The sequence below is a fragment of the Phodopus roborovskii genome, unplaced genomic scaffold (genome assembly GCF_943737965.1).
Source record: "Phodopus roborovskii unplaced genomic scaffold, PHOROB, whole genome shotgun sequence".
Taxonomy (NCBI): Eukaryota; Metazoa; Chordata; class Mammalia; order Rodentia; family Cricetidae; genus Phodopus; species Phodopus roborovskii.
This window is the reverse complement of record NW_026126407.1, coordinates 57,774,768-57,801,722: the sequence shown is the minus strand read 5'-3', so window position 1 is coordinate 57,801,722 and position 26,955 is coordinate 57,774,768. Positions and strand designations below refer to the sequence as shown.

The 26,955-nt window shown below is 46.1% G+C and overlaps 1 protein-coding gene across 2 annotated transcripts in view; it reads right to left on the bottom strand.

Moving 5' to 3' along the window:
• Positions 1-26,955, bottom strand: part of Snx29 (sorting nexin 29) — a 392,572-nt gene that overhangs the window by 307,579 nt on the left and 58,038 nt on the right. For both annotated transcript variants that reach the window (XM_051181423.1, XM_051181424.1), the window contains 2 exons: positions 22,410-22,485; positions 20,501-20,583 (listed from right to left, as the gene is read on the bottom strand). In XM_051181423.1, the coding sequence (XP_051037380.1) occupies positions 20,501-20,583; positions 22,410-22,485 (159 nt within the window). The remainder of the gene's footprint in view (positions 1-20,500; positions 20,584-22,409; positions 22,486-26,955) is intronic.

Here is a 26,955-nt window from a genome sequence, read left to right as displayed (position 1 = left end):
CTAAAAGCTTGTTTGCCAAAAAGCCAAGTTGGCATTCCTATCCTTAAAGAAGAAATTAAACTGCCAGGCAGTCTATTATAGTTCTTTAGTCACTACTGCAGAAACCTAAATGGGGTAGTGCAAACATTGGCACAGAAGGCCCACCAAATACCGGCTTCATTAAAAGTCCAGAGCAAGGTAAAGTAACACTTATGTGTCAAAGCCCAGCAGCCTCACACTGTGGCAAAGCCACAGAGAAACCAGAACTACAGACAACCTGTATTGGTGTCTTCAGCACTAGTAGGGTCTCCTGCTAGAGCAAGACAGCTATCTGAGGAGGCAGGAGCAAGAGATGCAGCTGACTGGAAGAAAGCACACAGCTACAAGAAACAGGGCAGCCATATACATGAGGCTCCTCCCAACAGATCTCTCTGCCTTTCTATTCTGAACTTAAATGGCCTGCATCCTCTCATCATCAGTAGGACACTTCTCACTCTGACTTCCTCTCACAACATCTATTGTCTGGTGGAGGCTGTAGCTGTTCAAAGGCTGGGCCATGAAAGTCTCAGTCCAGCCATCCTAGGAGTACCTGGAGAATGGGAGACCCATTGCCTGGCACAGCACCTGACCACAGCACACACTTGAGAAGTGAATTAACAATGGAGTAAATGGTTCACTGTGACCCACTGCTAAAACCCACCCTTAACTCCAGGAACTGAGTGTCAAATGGGCAGGGCGGAAATGTCAATTGCCTTTAATAACAAGCTAAGGCCTCCTCCAAGAACATTAAACACCAGGTTCACAGCTGTAATTTCCTGCCCCACTGACAGGCACTTCAGCCCAAGTACACATCATGAGTCTGTGGGATGTGATATAGACAACAGAGAAGGGGGAGGGGCAGTGGAGGAGGTAAAAAGTTCCTATGTGTTATTGCCACAACCTACAGCTGGATGAGCCAACAAATCCATGCCCACCCTCCCACCCAAAGTGGCCACAGGAACCTTCAATATGATTTCAAAGGGCTCAGAAGAGCAAGGACCCTCCCCCAACATACAAGGGTCTAAGCATGACCAGAGACACACTGGTCCAAAGCCACTAGTCTGCATTCCATAGTTACTGAATAATTGTTTTGTGGAGAGGGGAATAACCCGAGGCTAATTAGTCTTACAATCCCTCTTTAGACTAAGAGGGGAACCAATAACTATGTTGAGTGAACAGAGAACATCTGGATGACGGCAGGTGTGCAGGAGCAGATATTCTCACACATGTGCATCTATCCGTGTGCTGATTCTGGCTCTATATAGAACTTTCCATAGAGTTTCCAGAGCCTTTACAAATACTCCCCTGTGACCCATACTTAATTACATTTAAAGAGAAAGCGCATGAGGCCATGTGTACAGAAATTAAAAAAAAAAAATGTTCTTCTATGGGTATGTACTTAACCTACATCATGATTTGAACTTAATATCCTGCTTTTGACAGCTTTGTCTGCTTGCCCACTCCCTTTCCTTTTATCTACCAGAGAAAGTGTAAACCATACTGAGCTTCAAACTATAACATGAAACCAACCTCAGGACCATTCTAGCTTTTCCTTCTGCTTCTTCCTCTTGCCACCTTCTTCCCCCACCCATCAAGAGCTTCTACTTTACAGGCAGGCTGAAAAAGAAAGAAGTATCCCAGGCCAGTTCCCAGCACTGAGATGACCAGGAACTACTATGCATGGGTCTACTCAGCACAAGACTGAGATGTGGGTGGTAGAGAGGACACTCTTGTCCATAGTACAGAGGAGGAGACAGAGGCCCCATGAAGGCAGGGACCTTCATACAGATAGCAAGGGGAGGAGCAAAGACCCCCCCAAGGGCAGGCTCCCTAGACAAGTCTGCCCCCTCACAAGCATGACAGCTGAGTATCAGCCCACTCTATCACCCCACCCAGCCACTGGAAGGCTCCAGCGACTCTTCCAACTGCCTGGGGAACACCAGAGGTCTGATGAACCTTGGCCCCATTCAGCTTCTGAATAATTGCTATAATTAGAATCTGTAAGGTTTGAGAAGCCCATGACAGCAGGCTAGAAAACGTTAAGACAATCCTCAGGCACAGAAGAAAGCCATCTTCCAACTTTTAGAGAAAGTCTTACACCCTTGTCACCTCTATCAGTCATTTACATTCTTTCAGACAAGTACTCCCCATACATACTCATACATGCAGTATTTGTTTCTAGCAACACAAAGTATAGCTCTTTCAGGCAGATGCCCTGGAAATCATGGCAGAAATGCACTTAGGAAGAGAAGAGCACAGACCCCAAACCCCTGAGCCATAGAAGCAGCTTTCTGCCCAGCTGCTCCCCTCCCTTGTTAATTGTAGGGATTATACCTGTCCTTTAGTTCATTATGACAAAAAAAAAAAAAAAAATCCTACCAATCCAGGCTCTTTTCATGGTGTCCCCAGGACATGGTGTACCTGTCCTTTAGTTCATTATGACAAAGAAAAGTCCTACCAATCCAGGCTCTTTTCATGGTGTCCCCAGGGACAAGGTGGCTATTAAGTTGTATCTTACATGGGAAAGTCCCCTTAAACTAAAGGAATAGATTTCTTTTTTTCTAAAACAGGGCTGGAGAGTAAACTTCAGGACCTGAGTTCAGGCCCAGAAACCCAGATGAGATGAGGCAATGCCCATCTGTACCCAGCACTTCGGGGGCAAGATGGGAGGCAGAGACTGCAGAGCCCCCAGAAGTTCTAGATCCAGCTAGCCTGCTGCTCAGAGAGACTGTCTCAAACAAGGTAAATGGCAAGGACCAGTACCTCAGGTTGTCCTCTAGCCTCTACAAGTCACCATGGTGTGTGCACTCCAAGAATTCAATAAAACACCTGTTCTTTCCTGCCCCAGGCAGCCTGTTTCCCAAACCAACACTGCTCCCTTTTCAACCACTTGATTCCCAACTATTTCTGGCCTCTGAGTTTGTACTCAGGCTTAGTTTTCATCTCTTTAGTCATCAAGAAAAGCTCCCTCCAATTTTGTAACAAACAGAGCAACCTGAGAAAAGATAGGTTATCATGAAGTTCTCAGGGGATGTGGGCACAGAGAAAGACCCACCACTGTCTTAGGTGGGGTGCAACACAGGCTGCCCCATTTCTGACAGCTCTATGAAGCTGGAACTCTCAGAGCTTGAGCTGCTGTTAACCAATGGTTTTAAAATGCAGGCTAGGCGTGTGCTGTAGACCACAGTTGTGGAACTCCCTACTCCAAAGCTTGAGTTCTTGGCCTCTCATCAACTTGGCAATACCAAGATAAGAAGCACACATTCACCTGGCCTTTTGGATAACACACCTTCCTGTTCCATGGCATATTTGTCAAATATGGAGCTGGGTGGGGTCTATGTCAGCTAAGAAGGCAAAACTTCAAGAAAACAGAGAACAGAGTATGTCCCAGAGCAACTCTCCCAGGAACAGGGCAAACCACAGGAGTCCTGATAGCCTGTCCCGGAAGGTGAGAAAAGCAGAAACCTGGGCTGAAGAGGCATTTCATTTTCCATATCTTATACATATATATTTTATTCTTATATCTGTATATGTACATACACAGTCTCATTTAGTATCCCAAAAAAAGAAATAGTCTTATAAAATTTAAGTAAATAAAAAGTCTTCTTATTTAAAAAAGAAAGTCTTCTATTTTACTATTTAAAATTTACTAAACTAAAACCAGATCTCATTTAAAGGTTGTTTGGAGCAGAAGGAGAAGGAGGAAGAGGAGCAGAAAGAGGAGGAGGAGAAGGAGAAGGAAAAGGAGAAGGAGAAGAAGGAGGAGGAGAAGGAGAAGGAGGAGGAGAAGAAGAAGAAGAAGAAGAAGAAGAAGAAGAAGAAGAAGAAGAAGAAGAAGAAGAAGAAGAAAAGTACTGAGGAGCCACTTAAAAGAGGGGAGGGAGAGGCATAATTCTTGTTATTTATTTATTTGTTTGTTTGTTTTGTATTGTATTGACAGGAAATTTACATGACATAAATTCAGCCATTTTAAAGTGAAAATCCAGGGCTGTTGAGTACAGTCATGCATTATGTCAGCATCTCTCTTGTAAAAGGAGAGGCAGTGCTGGTGGGTATTCAGAGCAGCTCCTAGGAAGCAAAGGAGCCCCTGCCCTCAGACCTCACTCCACTCTCTGGGACAGCACAGAAAGACAGCAGAGTGGGCACACTCTGAACAGTGGCAGTTCTCCAGCTGGGCAAACTACACATTAACTTCCTCTACAGAGCTCACACCAGGAACCAGCTAACTCAATCTTCAGGGCCCAGGCACTGGTTCTTTCCTTTACAGCTCCTCAACAGAAGCTAATGTGTAGTCTGGGAAGCTCCCAGTGAGGAGGACACCATACAGCTGATGGCAGCCATGGCAGCTGTCACCAGCATTCAGAAGCTCCTACTGTGGGCCCGAGTAGCCAACAGAAATTACCTCAGTCAGTCCTACCAAATATTCTAAGACATACATTGGTACTATTTCTATTGTTCAGATGAACAGGTTGAGGCTCAGAGATAAGTAGAGCAGGGTTACAGATACAAGTAAAGGGCCTTGCTGACCATGGAGGCCGGGTAGCCATCAAAAGAAGGTCCCTGTCCTTGATCCTGACAAATGCCTGTACTTTTTCTGGGAGAAGTTTGCAATATTGACACATGCACTATTATAGTCTGGATCTTAATTAATCCTTACCAATTGCCTCAATGCCAATTACCTCAACTACCTTAATTAGTCTTATGTGTTGAGAGCTTGGTCCAGAGTGCAACTACTAGAAGGTTCTGGACCCTATGGGAGATAAGACCTAGTGGACAAAAGTTTGGTGACAAGGGCACATTCCCTGGAGAGACAATGGAACCCTAATGCCTTCCCTGCTCCTTCCTTGTTTGCCAGATTCTCACCAAGCAGTTTCCTATAATTCAAATTCCCACTGTAATGCTGTGCCTATCCAAGGCCCAAAGGCAATAGTCAAGCCGGCATGAACTGATTTGAAACAATGAACCTAACATATTGTGTGTTATGTGTATGTGTGTGTACATATGAATGTACTTATACACATATGCAAGCATGGTGTGTGAGTGTGTACAACTGTGTGAGTAAAAGAGGTCAGAAGTTGACACCAGGACTGTTCCTCAACTGTATCCCACCATATTTCTTGAGAAAAAATCTCTCACTAAACTTGCTGATTAAGCTAGGCTGGTTAGCCAGTGAGCTTCATGGATCTGCTCACCTCTGGCCCCCTATTACAGATGTATGCCACTGTTTCTGGCTTCTCCCTGGGTTCTGGGTATCTGGATTCAGGTTCTATGCTTATGCAGGAAGCACTTTCCCTAACACCCCTCCTTCTTCTTAAGAAGTTGTCTCAGGTATTGTCTCACAAGACCTGAAGGAAGCTGACTAAGATAGTCCAGCAACAAACAGGCAAGCCTCCTGAGCCCTCCCAGTCTAATCTCAGATAAACTCAGTGGAATTGCAGCATCAGCATTAAAGGGACACACAGCACAATGTGAGTGCTGAGAATGGAAGAGGGTGAGGATATGGAGTAAGGAAGCCTTGGCACCTTCAAGGTTAGCACCAAGCTAACCTTGAAGAAGAGGGCTGGGTCAGCTGAGTTGAAAAAGCAGCAAATTCCTTACTACGTGGTGGTGGTGGTGCTGTCCCTTCTACAAATGGAAAAACCATGAGAAGTTCCTTTACTAATAACTGCCAGCAGGTGTATCCTACACCAGGCACTGGGTGACACTGAATGCCAATTACCTCATGAAACCCTCCAAATCTCCTCCCAAAGCAACACTGAGATCAACCACCCTGAAAGTAAGAAAGCCAGGAGGCAAGAAGTGACCTGCCCAAGGTTACAAAGGAATTGTGACATGAGTCTAGGATTGGAACACAGGTCATTGTCAATATATGGACAATATATGGACAATCTGGACCAGAGGGTCCAGATCCACAGACCCAGGTGTGGTTGGTGTGTGTGGTTGTGTATGTGTGTGCCCGATACATTTGCATTTCAGAAAGAAGCATCCAGGCTCTCTAGTGGTTCTGCTGTAATCAACATTCTCAAGCTTTACATGTGAGATGGAGTCCCCTGCGTGACAGGTCATGAACATGCTTTGCCTAGCTCCACACTTCTACTTAGCAAAGCCTCAGGAGGAAGACTGAGAGACCAGTCAAGCCCAAAGCTCCAGGAACCTAAATGTAAACGTTCTCCAAGTGTTGGGGTCATGAAAGCAATAATGCTCCTTATTTACTTAGGTGGGTTTGTCACTTGCATCCAAACAAGTCACACCTCATATCCCATAATTTGGAAGTCACACTGAGCAGGCAATGTGGTCTGTAATGAAGGAGAAACACTGGGTGAGAAGAATGACCTTACACTTGCTCGGTGCCACAAGTGGCAGATGGGGGTTGGGGAAGCAGATGCTAGAAGTAATCTGCTTTGGATTTCTTACACCCAAGTGGGCCTCAAAATGCTCAATCTGTAGGTGAGCAAGTTGGATCAACTGACCCAACACGCAGCCTCCCAGCTCTGAAATGCAGATATGAAATCCAGATATCTGGACAACTGGCCCAGTATGACCAAAAAAGCACATAACCCTGACTTGAGCACAGCTGCCAGTCTGACATGGCCCAGGGCTGCAATGCCAACATCTGCTGTGATGAGTTTCACGCATGGTGGAATGGTGGAGTTAACCCCTGGCAGGGAAGACTAATTGCATGTGAAATATTTGTGAATAATTAGGATGCTAAGAGGCACCGCTTCCCCCACCCTCAGGCTGTGGTATCAGATATACTGGCAACTTTCAAACAGACTCACACATAATCTGTAATTAGAAGCACCCAGCTACTGGGAGGACCCACACAAATCTCACACTATGAGACCAGAGGAAAACTACAAAACGCTTCAATAGACCACAAGCTCCATCGTCAACACATACGGGTTATAATCTCAGATACGGCACACCTCCTGTGCAGCCAGCAGTGTGCCACTTGCCTTTTCTTAGCCCCAGGTTCTGAAAGGGAATGGTGGGTGTACTTCCAAAGTTAAGGAGATGAGTTGATTGGGAAAAGAAAATGAGGGGTCTACTGTGTACCTTCAAAGTTGTGGAGGTGACTTGATGGGAAAGAAGGGTGAGGAGCCTACTGTGTGCCACCAAACTTATGGAGATGACCTCATGGGAAAGGAGGAGCAATGTAAGATGCTAGCTAACATCACCACTCCTCCACTTCCTCAATCCTGGGCTGCTCCTTAGACTTACAGTGGAGGCAGCAGGGCTCACTGTTGTGGTCTGGAGGTAAAAGGTTCCCCACTGGCTGGCATGTCTGCAAATTTGGAACCTAGGTAGTTGTACTGCTTGGGGAGGTGAAACCTTTGTGACTAGGGTCTTGCTAGCAGAGGCAAATCACTGCGGTGGGCCTTGAAGCTGGTAACCTTCTGGCTCCCACCTCAGATCTCTGCTTCCTGATCACCAGGATGTGAGTGAACAAGCCTTGCCACAAGTTGCCACTGTCATGCCCAAAGCCTCTCCAGCCATCACACCTCTTCTTCCATAGGGATCAGCCTTAAATTATTTCTGTCGGGTATGTGTCACAGTGACAAGGAAAGCTAACAAATACATTCACAGAAGCAGAGTCCAAACACAGCAAACAATGGAACCCATCAGGAGCTCCCAATATTCAGAGCTTGTCAGGCTGCCCAGAACCAACTGCACTTCACCAACACCACAAGTGGAACACCCAGGACTCCCCTCAGACAGCAGGAGGGAGTTCCATGTCCGGCCACCTGCACCCCTGCTCTGTGCTGTGTAGAGATAGCTGTGCTCCTGAGCTAAGAGCTGTAGGTTTTTCTGAGCCAGCCATGTGGGTGCAAGAGTGCAAATAGAAGCTGAGCAACAACAAAAAGGAGTTGAACAACTAATGGCTTTCAGGGTTTGTCTGCCATCTCAATCCTTCCATGACGAAACAAATGATCATCCACTCCATGACTTCTTAGCAGCTGCTTCTCAGGCCACACGTGAACCCCCAAGATAGTCTCACCAGGATTTCCTGTCTAAAGCTGCCCAGCCTCATCCTACCCAGCAGCTTCCAGGGGAAACTATCACATGACACTGCACAACACAACTTTCCATTCTCCTTTGCTTGCTTTCCCAGTTTACCTTGAGCTAGAAGGGCTGTGAGACCCAAAGGGAAGTCTGTGAATTAGACCAGAAAGAGGACCATCATTTTCCTGACACAGAGAAAACACCAACACTTCCCATCTCTCTTGCTTTCTGCTGAAAATGGATACAGAGTCTGATAGCAAGAACTGCCTCCATAGGATTAACCAAAGCAGGAGGAGAAATGTGGAGGCAGGAACTGAACATAAGCCATGGGGGAATACCGCTTACTGGCTTGTTCCCTTTCGCTTGTTCATCTACCTTCCTAGTGATGGCATCTTCTACAGTGGTTGGGCCACTTCCTGTGAGGAGGGGCACAAAGTCCAACAGCCTGGCCCCACACAAAGAAGCTTTGTTCCCAATCTCAACCCTACCCTTTCTTCTCTTCCACTTTTCCCAAAAAGTGCCAGTCTGGGATTAAAACAGTCAACTCCTCTGCCACTAGGAAGGCTTTCTCTGTCCTAACAACTGTCCAAGAAGAGCTTGACCTTGGGAGGACCCACCTGCCACCTCAGCTGCAAGTACAGCAAATGGCAACTGACATATCAACAAGAAACCAGCTGGGTGCTGGTGGCACACACCTTTAATCCCAGCACTTGGAAGGCAGAGGCAGGAAGTTCTTGAAGTTCGAGGCCAGACTGACCTACAGAGTAAATTCCAAGAGAGCCAGGGCTGCACAGAGAAACCGTGTCTCAAAAAACAAGAAACCTCTATGGCACATCTTCCCCAACTTCCTATATTTCTAGGAATTTCCTAATATTTCTAGGACATTCTCTAAAAATATTTCTCAGTCCCCTTCTGGGGCTATTGGTTGTTCTGGGCCTTAAGACTCCAGCAGTTCTTGGCCAATTCTAATCCAATCACTTGGAACAATTTCTTTACTCTTTACCAGGAACTCCTGACAGAGCAAAGAACAACTCCCTGCAGAAACATCCTGAGGACACTGAAGCTCAGATGCCAGCAGAGGCCTGCCATGGGTGGTCAACACACCATGCAGAGGCCTGGAATGGGTGGTCAACACACCAGCAGAGACCTGGCATGGGCGGTCAGCACACCAGCCTGGCATCAACCTATCATCCAGGCTACTCACCCTCTGCATAGTGCTTTGATTCTCATATGCTCACCTGATCAACAATTACCTAACACTTTCAAGATACTTGGTACTAGACAAGGCGCTAATGGTCCCTGATGTATAATGGAGCAAAAGCCAACACATGTTCAATAGAAATGTAAGCCCAAGTTTGAATTTTGATGCTTTCCTGAGGTAGAATTGCAGCAAACAGTAGTCTCTCTCTTTATGCTGGCAGAAGCCATGCAATTAACTGCAGGCTGTACCACTGTTCTATGGCCCTGATAGGTTAGACTTATTAAATGCTTATGACATCACGATGTAACCATCCTAATTCAAGGGGCATATATGAACTAAAGCATGAGAAATGAGGATCCCTGACCTCTGACCCTTGTCCTCACAGAGCCTGGGGGCATGTGAGGGAAGACCAGCAGGCAAATACCAAACACCGAGTTGAGTTTCAGGTACAGACATGAGCAGAGAGAGAGGTGTCACTAAAAAGGATAAGGGGTGAAGGATCAAGAAACCCTTCCTGGGCTAGGTAGGGATGGGGCTAGGTGATACAATAAGAGGGAGGAGCAAAGATTCAGAGTACTCAAGTGATAGGGGACTGGGTCTCAAATGCAAATTCCATTTAACTCTGCCAGCACTACTTGGTGCCTTTGCCAAGACAGTAACAGAAATGGCCAGGGATAAGCAAAACAAATTTACATCAACCAAGCACCTCAGGTCCCCAGTGAAGGCAGCAGGCATCAGAGAGCCTTGCTTCTGAACCTTCTGAACCTCTCTCCTCCTTCCAGCTGGTTAGATGGAGGAGTCTGTTCTGTTCCTCCAGAGGACCTGAGGGCTAGTGAAGATGGATGGCAGGGGGACAAGCAATCAGTCTTCATCAGCTCCCACACAGGCCTGACAGGACACCCGCTGCTGAGCTCTCTATGCAATAAGATTGGCTCTCAACTTCTCCATTCAATCACTGACTAAACTCCAACATCATGAGATATTTACAAAACTCCTTCCTCCAGAGTAATCCACTTTGAATAATATGAATAATGTGATTGGCTACACTGATGAGCTTAGGAGCTTCTGGGGAGAGTCCTCAGAACCATGGACACCACCATCTCCATCTCCTTAGTTTTCCATCATTAACTCAGCACCTGAAAAGAGACATCTTCCTCTGTGAGTCACCACTGCTACTTAGGAGACAAGAGTCTAGTTTGTTCTAAATTTTTAAGCTTCAGGAAGGATTTATGGATGAGTTGATTTTGGCCTTTCCAAAAATGCACTATAAAATCTGTATCCTGTGTATGTGGCATGTCAGATTCATGGTGGCCCACCCTCACTGTGAACATCGTTGCCTCACATTCTGAAGGTGGAAGCTGACTACCTTCGAACTCCCAAAGGAAACCTTTATGTCTTCCCTGTGTAGACAAGCTGGGAAAAAGTAGAAAGAAGCCTTAGTGAGTAGCTAGGGAGAGAGCTCAGTCAGCAGCACAAGGATGTGAGTCCAACACCCACAATCCAAAAGCAAAACAGCAATAGTGATGTCGCTTTTAACCCCAGCTCTGGGGAGTCAGAGACACTTCAAATCCTGGGGACCATTGCAAGGCCAGTCAAACCAATGAAGAGACCCTGTCTCAGAAAACAAGGTGAACATGCTAATGTGGATGAGAGAACGCTCAAGAGGCCTCAACCCTACTCAAAGAACTAAAGGCAGCTATGGATGCTGACAGTGGGAGAAACAGTCTTCCTCTGGGAAGATCACACCAATTGGTTATCCAATTCCAAATGGTCAGTCCTGAAATCATATATACAAAACATTATACAGACTAAGCAGGGGTGTGTACATGCATGCATGTGTGCATGTACGGATACATATAACAACAATTATGAAAACAGAGGTCATGAATTTGAAAGAAAACAAGAAGAGGAATATGGGAGCGTTTTGAGGAAGAAAATACCATAATTATAGTCACAAAAAATAAAAAGAAAGAATGTTTTTTAAAAAACAAGGTGGACAGTGCCTAAGGAACAAGAGCTGAGACTGCCCTCTAGCCCAACATGCTTGTGTGTGCACACATAAACACGTACACAGAAACCACACAAGCCTTAGAAATGTGCAGGCAGGATTGTGCTCAGCGTCAACCCTACAGATCTGCAACATCAGACAGGCTGACACAGATGGCAGGCACAGGGAGGCAACAGTGCAAGGCAGGTTTCCAGCATGCTGTGCGGTTTCTATTCCTTGTTGCCACTCATCCTTCACATTTGTCTTGAAGGAGAGAAGTATTCAGAATGTGATGCATGCTGTATTCAAGATTTTGAGCAGATGTGTGTGAAAAAAATCTAACAACAGGTTTCCCAAATTCAGAGAGCGCATCGCATCAACTCTCCCACAATGGACGATGTTTTAATGTAATGTGTAAGAATTGTGAACCTGCCCACAGCTGACTGCCAGGGGTGTGGATGAAGCCACAGTGCCAGACTGTGTGGATGACAAGGAGAAAGTCCAGCTAGAGTGACCCTGAGCTGGGTTTTCCTGGAGAGCAGCTTCCTGTGCTAAGGACTAGAAATGTCACAGGATATTCTCTTCAAACAAGGTCCACTGCTGGTGGATGGCTGGGAGCCAGCAATAACCATGACTTCAAGGACATGGGCTCCAGTTCTTTTTCCTGCTGTATATGAAACTAGATAGTTAGGTAGGAAACTGGAATGGTATAGATAGGTTATAATCACACACTTGGGCTCCAGAACATCAACAAGAGAGAACAAGTGGAAACAAGAAGACACAGGAGAGTCTACTTTGTTTCCATTATCACCAAGGGGCACCTGGGGCTGACAACAATGAGAGCCACCAAAATAAATATTACACTTAATTTTGGGGTCAGCCACTTACTAAGAGGAGAGGTAGAATGAACCAAATGCTGAAAGTTCTAGAAAGTAAAAACAGGAACAGAGGCACATACGACCAGCGGGATTAAGATGAGGAGGAAAGCAACCAACTCCAGCCCAGATCCCTACCTCCTCCACCAGAAATCACACTGACTGGGATGAGAAAAGGAAGAATGTCCCGGATAGAACAGGACAAGATATTAGGTGAGACGCGGAAGCTCTACAGCCACTGGGAAGTCCCTGTGCTGGTGGGAAGCACTTTCTTTCTGCTGTCTGACAGGGTAACAGCATGTCCTCAATGTTTCCTAATGGTGACAGTGGATGGATACCCTCAGTGCCTGTGGTACAGAGCAGAGCCACAGCTCAGAAAGACCACCTTCATGCTGCTTCTGTACACCACTCTTCTTGGCCAGTGTCCCCATCTCTGCAAAGGCTTCCTTAGCCCCACCACACCTATGTCAAAGCTTTCCCTCTGTCTGGACTGAGGCCACCCTGTGGACTCTCATCACCCTTACCCTGACTCCCAGCATCAGTAAGGAAACTGCTCTGTATTAGTGTCAGCAGCCATCAGCTGCAGCCCCGGTCAGAGGTGTTTATGCTTTCAGGCACTGGGCTGGAGGAGACGGAACAGAACCATCTGCTCAGGGACTCATTCCTGAGTGGGACAGAGGCTGAAAGTCACAAGGAGGTAGTTAGTACCCACTGGTGACAAAACAGTCTGATCCTGTGCATCTTGGTGATGGGGAAACTGAGGCACAGAGCTTGTAAATGGTAGCAATGGATCCTCAGCTTTCTTCTTCAGTACCTCCAACAGTGCCCACTATGTAATGGACTATTAGTGGGTGAACAAATTAACAAGTGAGGCATGTCTAAATCACATATGGAACTGGGACCTGCAAACAAGATTCAGAGGGAAAACAGCCCTCAGCACGAGGAATCTATGCTGTGTCACCAGGCACAGTCCTTGTGGCTACGGCACACACTTAATGGCCACTGCTCTGCCAGCTCATCCTACAATCTCATCATTGAACCCTCAGCCAGGCCTTGGGATAGCTGCTGGACCCTGCCACTACCTTCCGAGTCAGTCCCATAGTGCATCTTAGTTTCATTTCTCAAACTGCCCAGTGTTTGGAACAGTGTTGCCTGACAACGAGTCTGTCTGCCTCACTGAGATTGAAAATCCCTTCCCATGATATCAAGGGAAAAACAGACTGCTTGGTGAGGTCAGAGAGAAACAAAGAGTGTTTCTCTTGCCCTCCATCTAAAGTAACAATGGAACAGGCAGCAATCAAGTTGCTTGTCTTCCTTCTCTCTATATCAACTACTCTGAGTCCCAGGAAAGGAAAGGAAGACAGTGGTCAAGGTTCAAAATCCATGCAGATATCCATAGCTAAGCAAGATAGCAAAAGAGGAACAGTTTCTACTTAGTAGAAACTTCTAAAGTAATTCAGATTCCCCTCCCAAAGCCATGGGCAAGGCATGACTATGGTGATGACCCAAATAGGAGGTTCTGTGTATACCTGGTGTCTTGAACCTGAAAAAGACCTCTGCCCCATCACCTCTCCCTCACCACCACCTGACTGTGGAAATAAGGCACCAGCCCTAAACATCCACAACTAAGACCAAAACCCATATGGGGGGAGGGAAGACAAATAGCAAGGGCAGAGGAAAGGCTACAGTACCCCCTGGTGGCTAAAGAAGGCTTCTGTCACCAACAGCACGGAGAAAGGCTTGAATGTCAGCTACAGTTCTCAGCTCTCAAAGAAACTAATCCAAGAGTAAAGAAAGTAAGCTGTTAAAATGAAGGTGAAAGAAGGCAAAGGTAATGCAAACAGCAATGACTGTCCATCAGGTGGATTCTCCCTAAGTTCACTTCCTAATGAAAAAGAAACGGCACCAGTAAGACTCACGCCCAATATGTCTGCAGCTCCAGGCTCAGATCACCCATTCTGGGCCACTCTACATGTGTTTATCCTATGCTTGCATCTTCAAGGCTTGGGTGACAGAGCCAAAGACACAGAGCCAAACACCCCAGGACTGGTGTGTGCTTCCTAGGATCTGTCTTTCCAAATAGGCCCTCTCTCCTCCTGAGTTTCTCAGCAGACACTCAGCAGCATCCCTGCCCCTACCACAAGTTACCAGGCATGCAGAGCACCAGCTGCCACCTACATAACCACAGTTACGCCTTGCCAGGGGCACCCTCATGCTAGGCAAGAAAGCACAGCGTCTCTAGGCATGGCCACATATCCTTGTGGGCTGAAATCACCCCAACTAAGAACCAAACCATTCAAATGTTTAGAGGAGAATATGCATACACACCCAGGGAGTTTCAGAGGTCTGCACAGTAGGGATGCTTCCAGTAAAACAGAAAATCATGTCCACCACTTGGCCATCTGCCCGTATGGAGGCCTAAACACTGTTTGGAATCATTACCCAGTAATGAATTTCACTTTGAGGGGGTTAGTACTAGTCTTCATCTTTAAGTTACTGAACATTTAACATGCTGTAACTCCAAGATACTTTTCCCAATCTGTCCTTTCAAAATGTAATTTACACTCTTGTAAGAATTTTTCTTGCATGACTGCATTTAACCCTCACACCAGAACACAGAACTTGGTCCAGTAGCTAGTGAGAAGGGTGCTAGAGTTCCCCCTGGTGGTAAGGAGACTGAAGTGCCACTCTATATCCATTAACAGGGAGTAAGGATGCTTTCTTACAACTCACAGTTCGCATCATATATTCCAACAAACAATTAATTCAATAGTCCAGAAACTCAGCTGCTGAACAGGAGGTGTGTAGTGGGATATTCACTTTGTCTCCTTCTGTGGCACTGACCACACCCATTGGGGGGGGGGGATGGAGCCAGGGGTGGAAGTGACCTGGGGAACTAAGTCAGAGGAGGCACGGGAGAGTGCTCTCTTGCTAGCTGTACAGGGACAGGAGGACTTCCGGAGGAATTCTTGGAAGCAGGAACCTGTTGGTGTTCACCTGTCTATGTTGTAAGTTATTTCTCTTTGAATAAACATCTGTTCAACCTAATTGTTTATCCTGATCTTTATTAAACCACGATAGAGGTGAATGAAGTAAAGCTGACATAAACATCAAGAAATATGTACTAAATAGGAGGAAACACCCACTCTGGGTGGGTTTTCCAACAGGCAGACAGTAACAACCTCACCATGCCTGACAGTGATGTCCCAACATTCAACCTGATTTACCACATGCTGAGCATTTCAGGTAGCATCTTTTTGTGTGTGCACAATGCTCTTGTGTACTGTGCATGCCTATGCGTACAAATGCATATAGCAGCTGTCTCTCAACTCAGTGGTGTTTTAGGCCCTATAAAAGTAAGGAATGGCTAAAACTCAGCTCAGATTCCAGTAGCCCTAATGTTATCTTGCCTATACTGAGGCCTGCACTGCTAGTCACTCAATATGAAAATAGGATTGCCATACTTGTGTTTTACAAAGAAAGGTAGCTTTTCAAAATCCCCATAGGAGCCTGCAAGCTTGCTCAAAGACCACCAGTGACTATGTTTTGACTATGCTAGCCCAGGTCTGAAGAGCTATAGACAGCATTGGAACTGCAGCTCAGCTGCAGGATGCTTGCCTTACATGTACCAGGCCCTGAACTCTAGCTTCAGCACTGGGAAATGTTTGTTTGTTTGTTTGTTTGTTTGTTTGTTTTTTATGTAAAGGCTAGGGACCAAGGGCAAGGGTGTTTATCCACACCACCTTATCAAGGTCATATATATCAATAACTGCCACTGCTGGGCAAAGGAGACAGTAGCAGGGGGATGAAGACACCTTCCTTTGGCATAAACAAGTCACCACAGACACACAGACTCAGCAACATGGCCCTCCAGTCACTGATAGGAACACAAGCCTCATGACGAGCATAGGCAATCACAGCTGGAGCAAGAACTGGGTATGGTGAGGGTCAGCCACTATCAAAGCTGGGAACAAAGCCAAGTACACAAGCCACTGCGCCTTCCACCACAGCCAGCTCGGCCTGTCACAGAAGAGGCTGGGAACTAACAAGCACTCCACAGAACTAAACTCCCTCCCCGTCATCCTGCCCTCCTGTCTCTTTCCTTCCATGCCAAGCAGCATCTGGGGTGCCCAGGGAAGCAGGGAGCCAGCACTGCCCATCCCCAGGAGCTGTGCTCATTGGAGGCACCAGAGAGGGAAAGGGTGTCCAGGTCAAGAGTAGGCCTGAAACCTGCAGTCAACAACTATGAGCATGTGACATGGGTGGCAGACCAGGGACAGTCAGCCTCCTGGAGGGTAGTTCAGACACTGCAGGTGGCTCAGGAGCAAGACATCCCAGATCAAAGCGCCAGAACCTAGAGAAGGCCTCATTCAGCATCCTCTCACTGCCCTCATGGTCAGAAGGGCTGATGAGCTCTTGGAGGTCTCATTGCTAAGGATGGATTTCGTGGGGCTTTGCCCTCACAACCTCATCTCAATTGCTTCCACTTCCAATACTGCCAAATCAGGGTCAGCAGTTCAACACATAGATTTCAGAAGGAATGTGTTCAAAGTTTTCATGATGAGAGTGTCATCCTAACAAATCTGGATGCTTTCTCCTGAGGTTAGAACATTCCAGAAGTTTATGAGCATTCAGAAACAGTCGCCTTGTCCAGGCATCTGCCCCAGAGGACTTCTGGATGGAGTGGATATCTGAAGAAGCAGAAGCCACAAGAAACAAGATAGATATGTGAGACCACACAGAGTTCTAGAACCAGGCTTGGCCCTGGAACTCGAGTTGGAACTGATGCTTGAATACTTAGAATGGATTCACAAGATGGCCTCCTCCAAGGCACATGCAGATAACTGTAGCACTCTGGAGACTGAGGCAGGAGGATCTTCCTGGGTTACAAGAAGGAAGGCAAAAAGAAAGGCAGACAGAGTCCCAGCAATCATCCAGAAGCAATTTTAGAAAGCTCCTCCCAGGCACTGCTAGTGTGACAATAAAACATCAAGCAACAGGACAGTGGGCATTCACACCGATTCCCTCTCTGTCGCCAGCCTGGGCCTCAGCCTTCCAGATCAGTGGCCTGCCTCTCTTCGTAGTTATGGCTATGGTTCAGTGGTAGCATGCATCCCTAGCATGCTTGAGGCCTGGGTTCAAACTCCAAAGAAAGCAAATTTTTCACCACCATGAAGTTTGAAGGTGGCTAGCTAAAGTAGCAAATTATTACAAATAGTAAATTGTCTATTGTCTACCAACTTCCAGATTGTTAGATAAGTTTAAAGGCATTGCAGGTCAACAACACTGACTAACAATGCTTAATTTAAATTCTTCTGCTTCAGTTCTAATATGTTAAACTGTTTCTATTTCCCCACAAAATTTAAGACTGTATTTATTCCCAAAAAGAAAGAAAAAGATTCTTTCCCATAAAAAAGAGATATAAAATATAAAAGAAAGGGTCTTGAAGAATTTTAATAGTATTAGCCACTATTTAGCATTTTATGTACCTATGAAAATGATAACCCATATTAAGCATGGTGGCACACACCTGTAATCCCAGCACTCAGACTGAGGCAAGAGGATCATGAATTTGAGACTACCCTGGACTATAAAGTGAGATCCTTTCTCAAAAAAATGCTAACTTAAGCACAGTGAGATTTCCTAATGAAAACAACACCAAGATCTGCAAACATCATGATCTCTGAGTATCAACAGGGAAGGGAAACTGCACAGGCTACTTCCTAGGCTGCCCACTAGAGGACAGCCCTAATCTAGTACAGCATGGCCTTAAATTCTTAAATTGAGAAGCCAAGGGCAGCAACACAGAGAGAGCGATTGACACTGTCAAGAGGCCAGCCTTTCCATTTTCATTGCCCTGGTTGAAACTAAAGTATTTCTCCCTAAAATATGCAGGACTATTGAGTGACAGACATTGAAAATGCAAACCTGGCCTCTAGCTTTCTCTATTTGCCATAGTGTAATTGCAGCATTGAGAGGCTCAGGCAGGAGGATGACTCTCTAATAAGATAGTGATTCAAAAAGAAAAACAAACAGAAACAAAATAGAGTTACCTATGCGTAAGGACTGCTGAGAAATGAAATAACAAAGCACACTGAAAGCTCTGCCAAGAGTTGTTAATATCACAGTGTTTCTGTCAAAACTACAGTGATGGGCTCTGTAGATGGTATAGCCTGTTAGAGGCTTGCTGTGCAAGCATGAGGGTCTGTGTTCAAATCCCCGGCACTCATATAAGACGGCCAACACTTGCCTGTATCATCACTGCTGTACCACACAGAGACAAGAAGAGTTCTGGGGCTTGCTGGCTACAGCTTAGCCCAGGGTCAGTTTGAGACCCTGTCTCAAAAGAGTACGATGGAAAGTGATAGAGCAGGGTATCTGGCATCCTCCTCTGTGGCATGAATTCTCTTTGGTCTTAATAAAAAAATCTAGAATCAGATATTAGGGGGGAAAGCTGAAAGATCAGAGTAGCAAATCACTAGCTACTCAAGAGTTCTCACCTCTACCAATGCTCAGGCCAAAGGGCAACCCTGTCCTCAAAATGCATCTCCAGACTGCATCTGTCTCCACCAAACCTCAGACTCCCTGAGCTCCTGTCTCCTTCCACCTTACATTCCTCTCTAGTGCTGGGATTAAAGTAATGGGATTCCAAGTACTGAGATCACCTTTGTGTGAGCTCCTTTTCTCTTTTAGAGAACCTTGCAGAGGATTCAGGGCAGAGACACCTGCAGGAACCATGCAGAGGATTCAGGGCACTCAGACACCTGCAGCAACCATACAGAGGATACAGATAAGCTGACTTTGGGGAACACATGGTTGGTAGGTTCCTTTCCTGAGCTCCTTGAGGATTTGTGAGAGGTGAGCATCTGAGATGCAAGTCTTCATCTGATCTTGCACCACTCTGGAGACAGCTGCTCCTACAACAGCCACATTTGTACCAAGCCACACCCCCACATGATGAAGCCTGCTATGGTGCATCCTCCAAAACTCTGCAGTGTAACAGTGTTGAGTAGAATCCAGCATTTAAGAGGGACTTTTTCTCAACAGTATGAGTCGGACCACAAGAGTAAGTCCCAGGACAGGCTTCATTACTGACAGGGGACTATTAGAAAGCTTCCCTGGAGTACATGCTCCCCACACACAAACCTGCTGCTCTGCAACTCATGGGCTAACACCAGAAGCAAAAATGCTAGTTCCAGCCTCCTGGGCCTCAGAACTGAGACCTAAGTAAGTTTGGGGGTTTTGTTTGTCCGTTTGTTTGTTTTCTTCTTTATAAATCACTTGGTCCCCAGATATTTCACTGTTGCAGCAGAAAGCAGTAAAGATCTAACACTAACAACAGGGCCTTTATGGAGTTGATCAAGGTTACAGGACTTCTTAAGAGTAGGACTGCTGTTCTTATAAAGAGTGAGACACCAGCGACTCCTATGTGCAGAGGAAAGAAGGCTATACCTGAAAGCCAAAGACAGAAACTAGCACTCCCAGCACTAACTAATCTCAGCACTGCAGCCCCCACGCAGCACAGGAAAAGAAATGCTTGCTAAAGCCTCCTGGTCTGCAATCCTCTGTCCCATCACACTAGCCCAGCACTAACCACACACAGAACCCCGCACTAACCACAGAGCCCCTGCACTAACCACAGAGCCCTGCACTATCCATGTAGCCCTTCTGCCAACCTAGCCAGGGGCACTGGTCCCACCCTCCACCTGCTGAGCTAGTCAGGGAGCATCTATCTTGTTAAATAATTGTTTTGTGTGTGTATGTATGTATGTATACATTCACACACACCCTTCATCACTGTGTCTCTAAGACTTCTTCCACTAGGTGGGGTTGGAAATGGTTAGCACCACCTGATCATTAGACTAATTCATCAGCTAAACTGATTGTAGTGCCTTCTGTGACACTGACCACGCCCATTGGGGGTGGAGCCATGGGCGGAAGTGACCGGTGGAAGGAGGTCTGAGGAAGAACAGAGACCGCTCTCTGCTTGCTGGCGGGACTCGGACAGGAGAGCATCCGCTGGAACTTGCTGGTGTTCATCTGTCTAAGTTGTTAAGTTATTTCTCCTTGAATAAACATCTATTCGGCCTATTTTTTTATCCTGATCCTTATTTAACCACAATAACTGATTGCCCAGAGTCACAGGGAAACTCAGCTAGAAGAGTTTCTTACAGCTGGCTGCATATAGAAGGCCGCTTGAAAACCACAAGGCACAGAAGGTTCCTTCCATCCGTTAGCAGACACACCCCCATGCACCACAAGCTGGCCATGGTTCAGGAATCCTACAGTGGCACCAGCATCAAATACACAGTGGGTACACACTCATCACCTACACACCCATTAGCAAAGCCCACACCTGTATAGGCATGAGCAGAGGTACTGCTGGCACACACACCAGCCTCAACGAGTACTTACGAACTGTCATGGATTCAGGCATGGAGGCAGATGGTAACAGGCTACTAAGAGGACTTCCTTGGCCTGGAGAACTGGCTTCCATACTGGGAGAAAGCAAGCAAAAGGAAGTTATACTTGGCCTAAAACATAATATCAGTGTTCACAACACTGATACGTGAGACATTTCCCCAGAATCTACTGGAAAAACAGAAAGCAGCTGCCCAAGTCAGTCTCTCCTCATTACTGCAGATGTATCTAAAGTTTACTGAAACCCCAAACCAATACAAACAATGCTTTTGCAAGCCATCCATGAGGGAAACTCAGAGTCACTCAATGAGCTTGTTTGCAGCCAAGGTCAGACAAGCTATCACTGCCTATCTGTTCCAACTGTGTAACTGTGAACACACGTCCTTTCCTGGGGCTTTGGGTTTCACATTCTTGTGGTTTGTATCATTGCTCTTCCTAGTTAAAATAGTCCCTGGAAGCATGTTGGTTTTCCATGTGCAAGACTACTTATGGATCAATGGATAAAGAAATAGCATAACAACAGGCTCCCAGCAACCTGTCCCAGCATCCCCCCTGTAAACAGGACTGGTGTTTAAAGAACCTTACAGAGCATAATGACTGCAGATAACTAGACTGGCTGCACATTTACAATCAGTCTCTACTGTAAACAATAGATTGGCATGTCTGTGAAGGAGAGGCCACAGACTGGGACTCACATTCCTCAATCACTATTGCATATGGCAAATGCCCAAAAAAGGAATGAGAGTCCTGGAAGGGTGTGATGATGCCATCTTTTATGAGCATGGGCTCAATGGTAACAGCCCCTGATGGTATGTCATTTTCAGAATCCTGCCTGCTCTGAGTAACAAGGCACCAAGCAAGGTATGGGGCAGCCAGGACCCCCTCACCTTAAAGCTAAGTTTAGCATACACTTTAAGACATCAAATTAAAATCATAAAGTGGGGAGAGCAACAGAGATAAAGGTGATGTTAGGAGACCTCAATGTCCCCTTTGTAAACATCAGTGACACTGGGCCACTTAGTTTTCCATTTGGGTTTTTGGTTGGTTAGTTGATTTTTTGGTTTGTTTGGTTTTTGTTTGTTTGTTTGTTTGTTTGTTTTGGTTTTACAAGACAAGATTTCTCTGTAGCTTTGGAGCCTGTCCTCAAACTCACAGAGATCTGCCTGAGTGCTGGGATTAAAGGTGTGTGCTACCACTGTCTGGCTGCTGCTGCTGCTGTTATTGTTTTAACCTTTTATTATGATTATTATTATTATTTATTTATTTATATGTACAAGTGTATATGTATTGTATCTGAGGTTAGGGCCATCCTCTGGAGCTGGAATTACAAGCAGTTGTAAGCTGCCTAATGTGGGTGCTGGAAATTAAACTCTGGTCCTCTGCAATAACAACATATGTCCTTAACCACTGACCCATCTCTCCAGCCCCTGTTGTTATTTTTAATATGAAAGAGAAAAGCTTCTCTGCACTTACAGTCTGCCAGGCCATAGACTAGATACTTAACAGCTATTATCTTTCCCCATAATCTAAATATCATATAATACTAGGGCTGATAAACATCATTATCAACTACTAACAAACCTTAACTAGGAAAGCTGAGAAGGAGATACTCAGTGTGGCAGCAGAGGTGTGGAGAGGGCAGGGCTATGCAAATGAGGCTCTCCTGGGCATGGAACACTGGGCTTTATGCACACTGTGCCAGCACTCCAGCACTGAGCGGCCGCCCTGGTCTGACACACACAGAACAGTTTATCTGGGTGAATGGTCACCTCTGGCCCTGACAAGTGCACATACGAGCACAAACATGAGGTCAGGCCTTAGCCTTCAATCCTAAAAGGTAGTACTTACTTTAATTGAGAAAAACATGCAAAGATAAACAGCATGTCACAATGCTGACACTGACCTGTATCGAAGGCCAGGCTCTGGGAGTACATGGTCCTCTGGTCCTGTGCCGTTCTCCAGACTTCCCACGGGGGCATCTGTGCAGAAACCATGCAGAGAGTGTTAGGCTCAGCTCTCAACCCCATTTTCTCCTGCTGCTCCATCACTGATTTTGAATTCTTTCCACCCACACACTGGAGTTATCTGCTACCTAGTTCATTGACTCAAGCATCACTAAGACTTGGTACCCGTAGCCACATGTGACTTTTTTAACCTTGAAGAAGGGAAGTTATTCCCGAAGTCCACATCCAGAGCCCAGGGAGGAATCAGGTGTTTTGTTAAACAAATTGTTCCTACTTGTAGTGGACACTAGAGGGCAGCAGGGTCTCAGCACTGGTAAAGTGCGGCTTTCTACAAAAGCCACTAAGCATTTGGGAAGGCATTCCAGGGGAAAGGTGCAGATCTGCAAGCCTGGAGCTGCATGGCGACACTCAAGGGAACCCTTGCTCATTCTCCTGGCCCTCTCATGACCTGACTCCTGAGTCAGGCACAGGATCACAGAGGTGGAGAAAGCCTGTAGGCCGCTCTTCTGCTTCTGCTGAACCCAAGGGAAGCGAGCCTAGAGAAGGCAAACCCTCCCCACCTTTGACTGCACATGCCACTCAACCCCAACTGTTCCCAGTAACCCAGAATACTGCAAGCCTGGTTTCCATCCCAGGATGTGAGGCATCAGTAGGCAAGGAACTACCTCCCACTCCTTGCTACCTAGTGGTGTGGTTACAAGGCATAGACCCTGCTGGTTACAGCACCAAGTCCATGCTCCTCAATCAACTTCAAATCAGAAAGTTACATAGTCTCTCTCTGTGCCTTGCTTCCCCTTTTGTTCTGCTTTCTTTGGTGACAGGGTCTCCTTATATAACCAAGGCTAGCCTCTAACTTAAGCTTTTCCTGCCTCAGCCTTCCAAACGCTGGAATTACAAACAAGCATGTGCACTTTAATAATTATGCAGCATAATTGTTTTGATTTCACTATGTGGCTTGAACTGCCCTGGCACTCACTATGTAGCCCAGGCTGGCCTCAAACTTATAAAAATCCTCCTGCCTCCACCTCCTGAGTTCTGGGATCCCATATATGAGACCCAGTGGCTCTTTGGTCCCTGCCCCTTTTGGTGATCCTACAAAGTCTAGTGTATACTCTTACCTCTCAAGATGACAACTCTCAAACTCTCTCCTTTGGCTGAGAACTCAGCCCTGAATCCTGGCTCCACATTTCTGGCTATCAGAAAGTTCTACTGAGACCTCCCTGGACCTAGCAGTCACCTAGACTTTCAAAAGCCCTGACCTTACAACCCATTTCTGACAGTGCTGTCAGCTTAAGGACACCTGCCCTCTGGCCACCACAGAGCCAGGTGGATCTGCTATGGTTAAATGTCCTGCAAAGGCCTGCAGCTTAATCCACAGTTCATCGTACTACTGACAGGTAGTGGGGTTGAGAGGTAAGACCTGGTTCACTGGAGGATCAGATGCTCAGCCCCTTCCTAGCTCTCTGCTTTTCCTGGTCAGACCGAGGTGAGCAGCTTCCTCTCTTTCATTCCTAACTATGATGTTCTGCCTCACCAAAAGCCCAAGATAACAGAGAAAACTGAAAATGGGATGAAATCTTTGAGCTTGTGAGCCAGAAAAAAAATATACCTTTCCTCCCTATCAGTTGATTGTCTTGAGTATTTTGTTGCAGTAACAGGAAGCTGACAAACACGATATCCAAAATTTCCAGGGTCATGTGCTTGTTTCTGGTTAGAAGGCTCAGTATCTTGTAAGGACCCTTCACAGGAGGCTACAGCAGCTCAGTCACCCTCACTGCTGAAATTCAGCCAAGACTGACAGAGTTCACACATGAAGCAAAACCAAGACTCTAACACCACACATAATGAAATGCATGGCTGGAATGAAGGCCATTGCCACCCAGCCCACATTCCAGATGCAGCACTGACTGGGCCTGTCTGACCATACATCAGCTCCTCTGTGTGGCCGGCACTGTGGTAGACATGAGCTGTGTCACTCACCCTCTGGGCTTCTCTGAAACAATAGCCACTACTATCTTTTATCACATGTATGGTGGTAGAGCTAGAGCATGGATGCTAAGCAATGCTCTACCACTGCGCTACATGCCCAGTCTGTATTATCTTAACTTCACAAATAAGGGGAAAGACCCAAGGGCTTCATTGATTTGCCAGGTTCACAGAGTTAGCAAATGAAGCCCAGCACTGAGCTGAGCCTTCCTCACTCAGAAGCCAGACCCATTAAGCTGAGCATGTTTGCTCCTCTGACTTCCTGGCTCTCCTGCCTTGGCATCTCTGTCTGCCTGTGTCCTCTGTATGGGTATCATTCTCACAACACTATGTATTCTTGCCTGCAGCATTTCTCCACCTCTGCAACCATGTACTCATCCATTCAGCAAGGGTTACTTACTTACTGCCCCAATGTCAAGGTCAGTGTTGTGATGGAAGACAGACCTTTCTAGACTGTGAACCTCACAGTCTAGAAAGAACAGGCACTATCTAGTCACTGCACACTGAGATCAGAGCAATGAGGTCAGCTCTGCAAGGGGACACAGTGTGGGACACAGAGCCTAACCTGCCTGAGAAGGGAGCAGTGGGGAAAAAGAAAACTTGTTATTTAATCAAGAAAGCTATGTTTTCTAGTCCCAGAACTCAGAAAGCAGAGGCAGATTACAAATTAAGATCAGCCTGGTCTGCATAGTAAGTTCCAAGACATACAGGAGGGCTACATAGCAAGACCATGTCACAAACAAGATAAGAAAAAAGGTGGCATCTGAACTACAACTTGAGGGATGCACCCAGGGGTACAGAAAGTGGGAGGAATGAGTAAGAAGCAGAAGCAGGCCAATAGGGATCAGGTAGGGGCAAATGAGAGGAGGTAGGTTACCAGTGCTGGGGTGCTTAATGACTACAGTAACAACAGCAAACTTTATTCCAAGTGCAGAGGGAAGTTCACAACATGGGAATGATGGGATCTGACTATGTGCACCATATATGATTTGTCTGGTAAAAACACAGGCAGGGGCAAAAAAAAAAAAAAAAAAAAAAAGCCATTTTGCAAAGCCCTGAAAAGAAGTGACAGACAGACAGACTAGGGAGATGGAAACATTCAGAGGACACATTCTATACATTTTGCCTTCACACAGATAAAGACAGGTGGTGGTGGTGCACACCTTTAAACCCAGCAGAGACAGGCAAATCTCTGTGAGTTCAAGGTCACCCTGGTCTACAGAGCAAGTTCCAGGACAAGCTCCAAAGCTACACTGAGAAACCCTGTCTAGTGGCTTTAGTAAAACATTGTCTAAAATTTAAAAAACTAAAGGGCTGTGAAGATGGCTCAGTAGATAAAGGCATTTATTGCCAGGCCTATTGCCCCAGTGTGATCCCCAGACCCCATGTGGTGGACAGAGAGAATCGACTCCCAAAAACTGTACTCTGACCTACACACACACACACACACACACACACACACAGTGGCACATCTCCACAGATTCTCATGCTCACAATAAACAATGTAATTTTTAAAAATGTTAATATGGGGCTAAAGAGGGGACTCAGTGATTCAGAGCCTTTGCTGCTCTTCCAGCAGACCTAAATTCAGTTCCCAGCACCCACATCTGGTGGTTCACACTTGGCTACAATCCAATGCCAGAGGATCCAATGTCCTCTTCTGGCACATAACTCATATGAACTCATGTGCACATAGCCAGCCACATATAAGCACATACATATACACACAAAACTGTAAAGAATTTTGAAGGCTACAGATAAACTCCTTTAATCCCAGCATTTGGGAAGCAGAGGCAGAGGCAGGGGCATCTTTCAGAGTTTGAAGCTACCTTTGTCTCATGGTGAGCTCTAGGCCAGCTAGATGTACACAATAAAACCCTGTCTGAAGAAAAAAATTAAAATAAAAATCATAAAAAATTCCAAGTGGTGGTGACACATGCCTTTAATCCTAGCACTTGGGAAGAAGAGGCATGTGTATATGTATGAGCTCAAGGCCAGCATGATCAACAGAGTGAGTTCCAAAACAACCAAGGTTACTCAAAGAAATCCTTTCTCAAAAAAAAAAAAAAAAAAAAAAAAAAAAAAAAAAAAAACTGTAAAAAAGTCTAAGGAGATAGCTCAGTGGTACAGCACATTGTCTAGTATACTCAAGGCCTTGGACTCCATCCTCAGTACTGCCACAAATAAAGATATCCTCTGTCCCCTCCCTGAATGCAAAACCTCAGATTTGATTTCTCTTCAGATCTCCCAAGACCTAGTGGCCATGTGGCCTTGTGTAAGTGGGCTGGGGCTACACAATACAGCCACCTGTCAACTGCCACAGCGTCTTAGCTACCACAGCATATTGACTGCCAAGAACAAAGCTGCCTTCCTTCCCAGAGGGCTCCAAAGTCTATCACAGCAGACTACAGTAGTGTGTGACAGTCATTCCTTGTACTGGTTCAAATGAGATATGCAGGCATTTAACACTTGATCCTCCTCAGTGGTGATGCTGCTTGG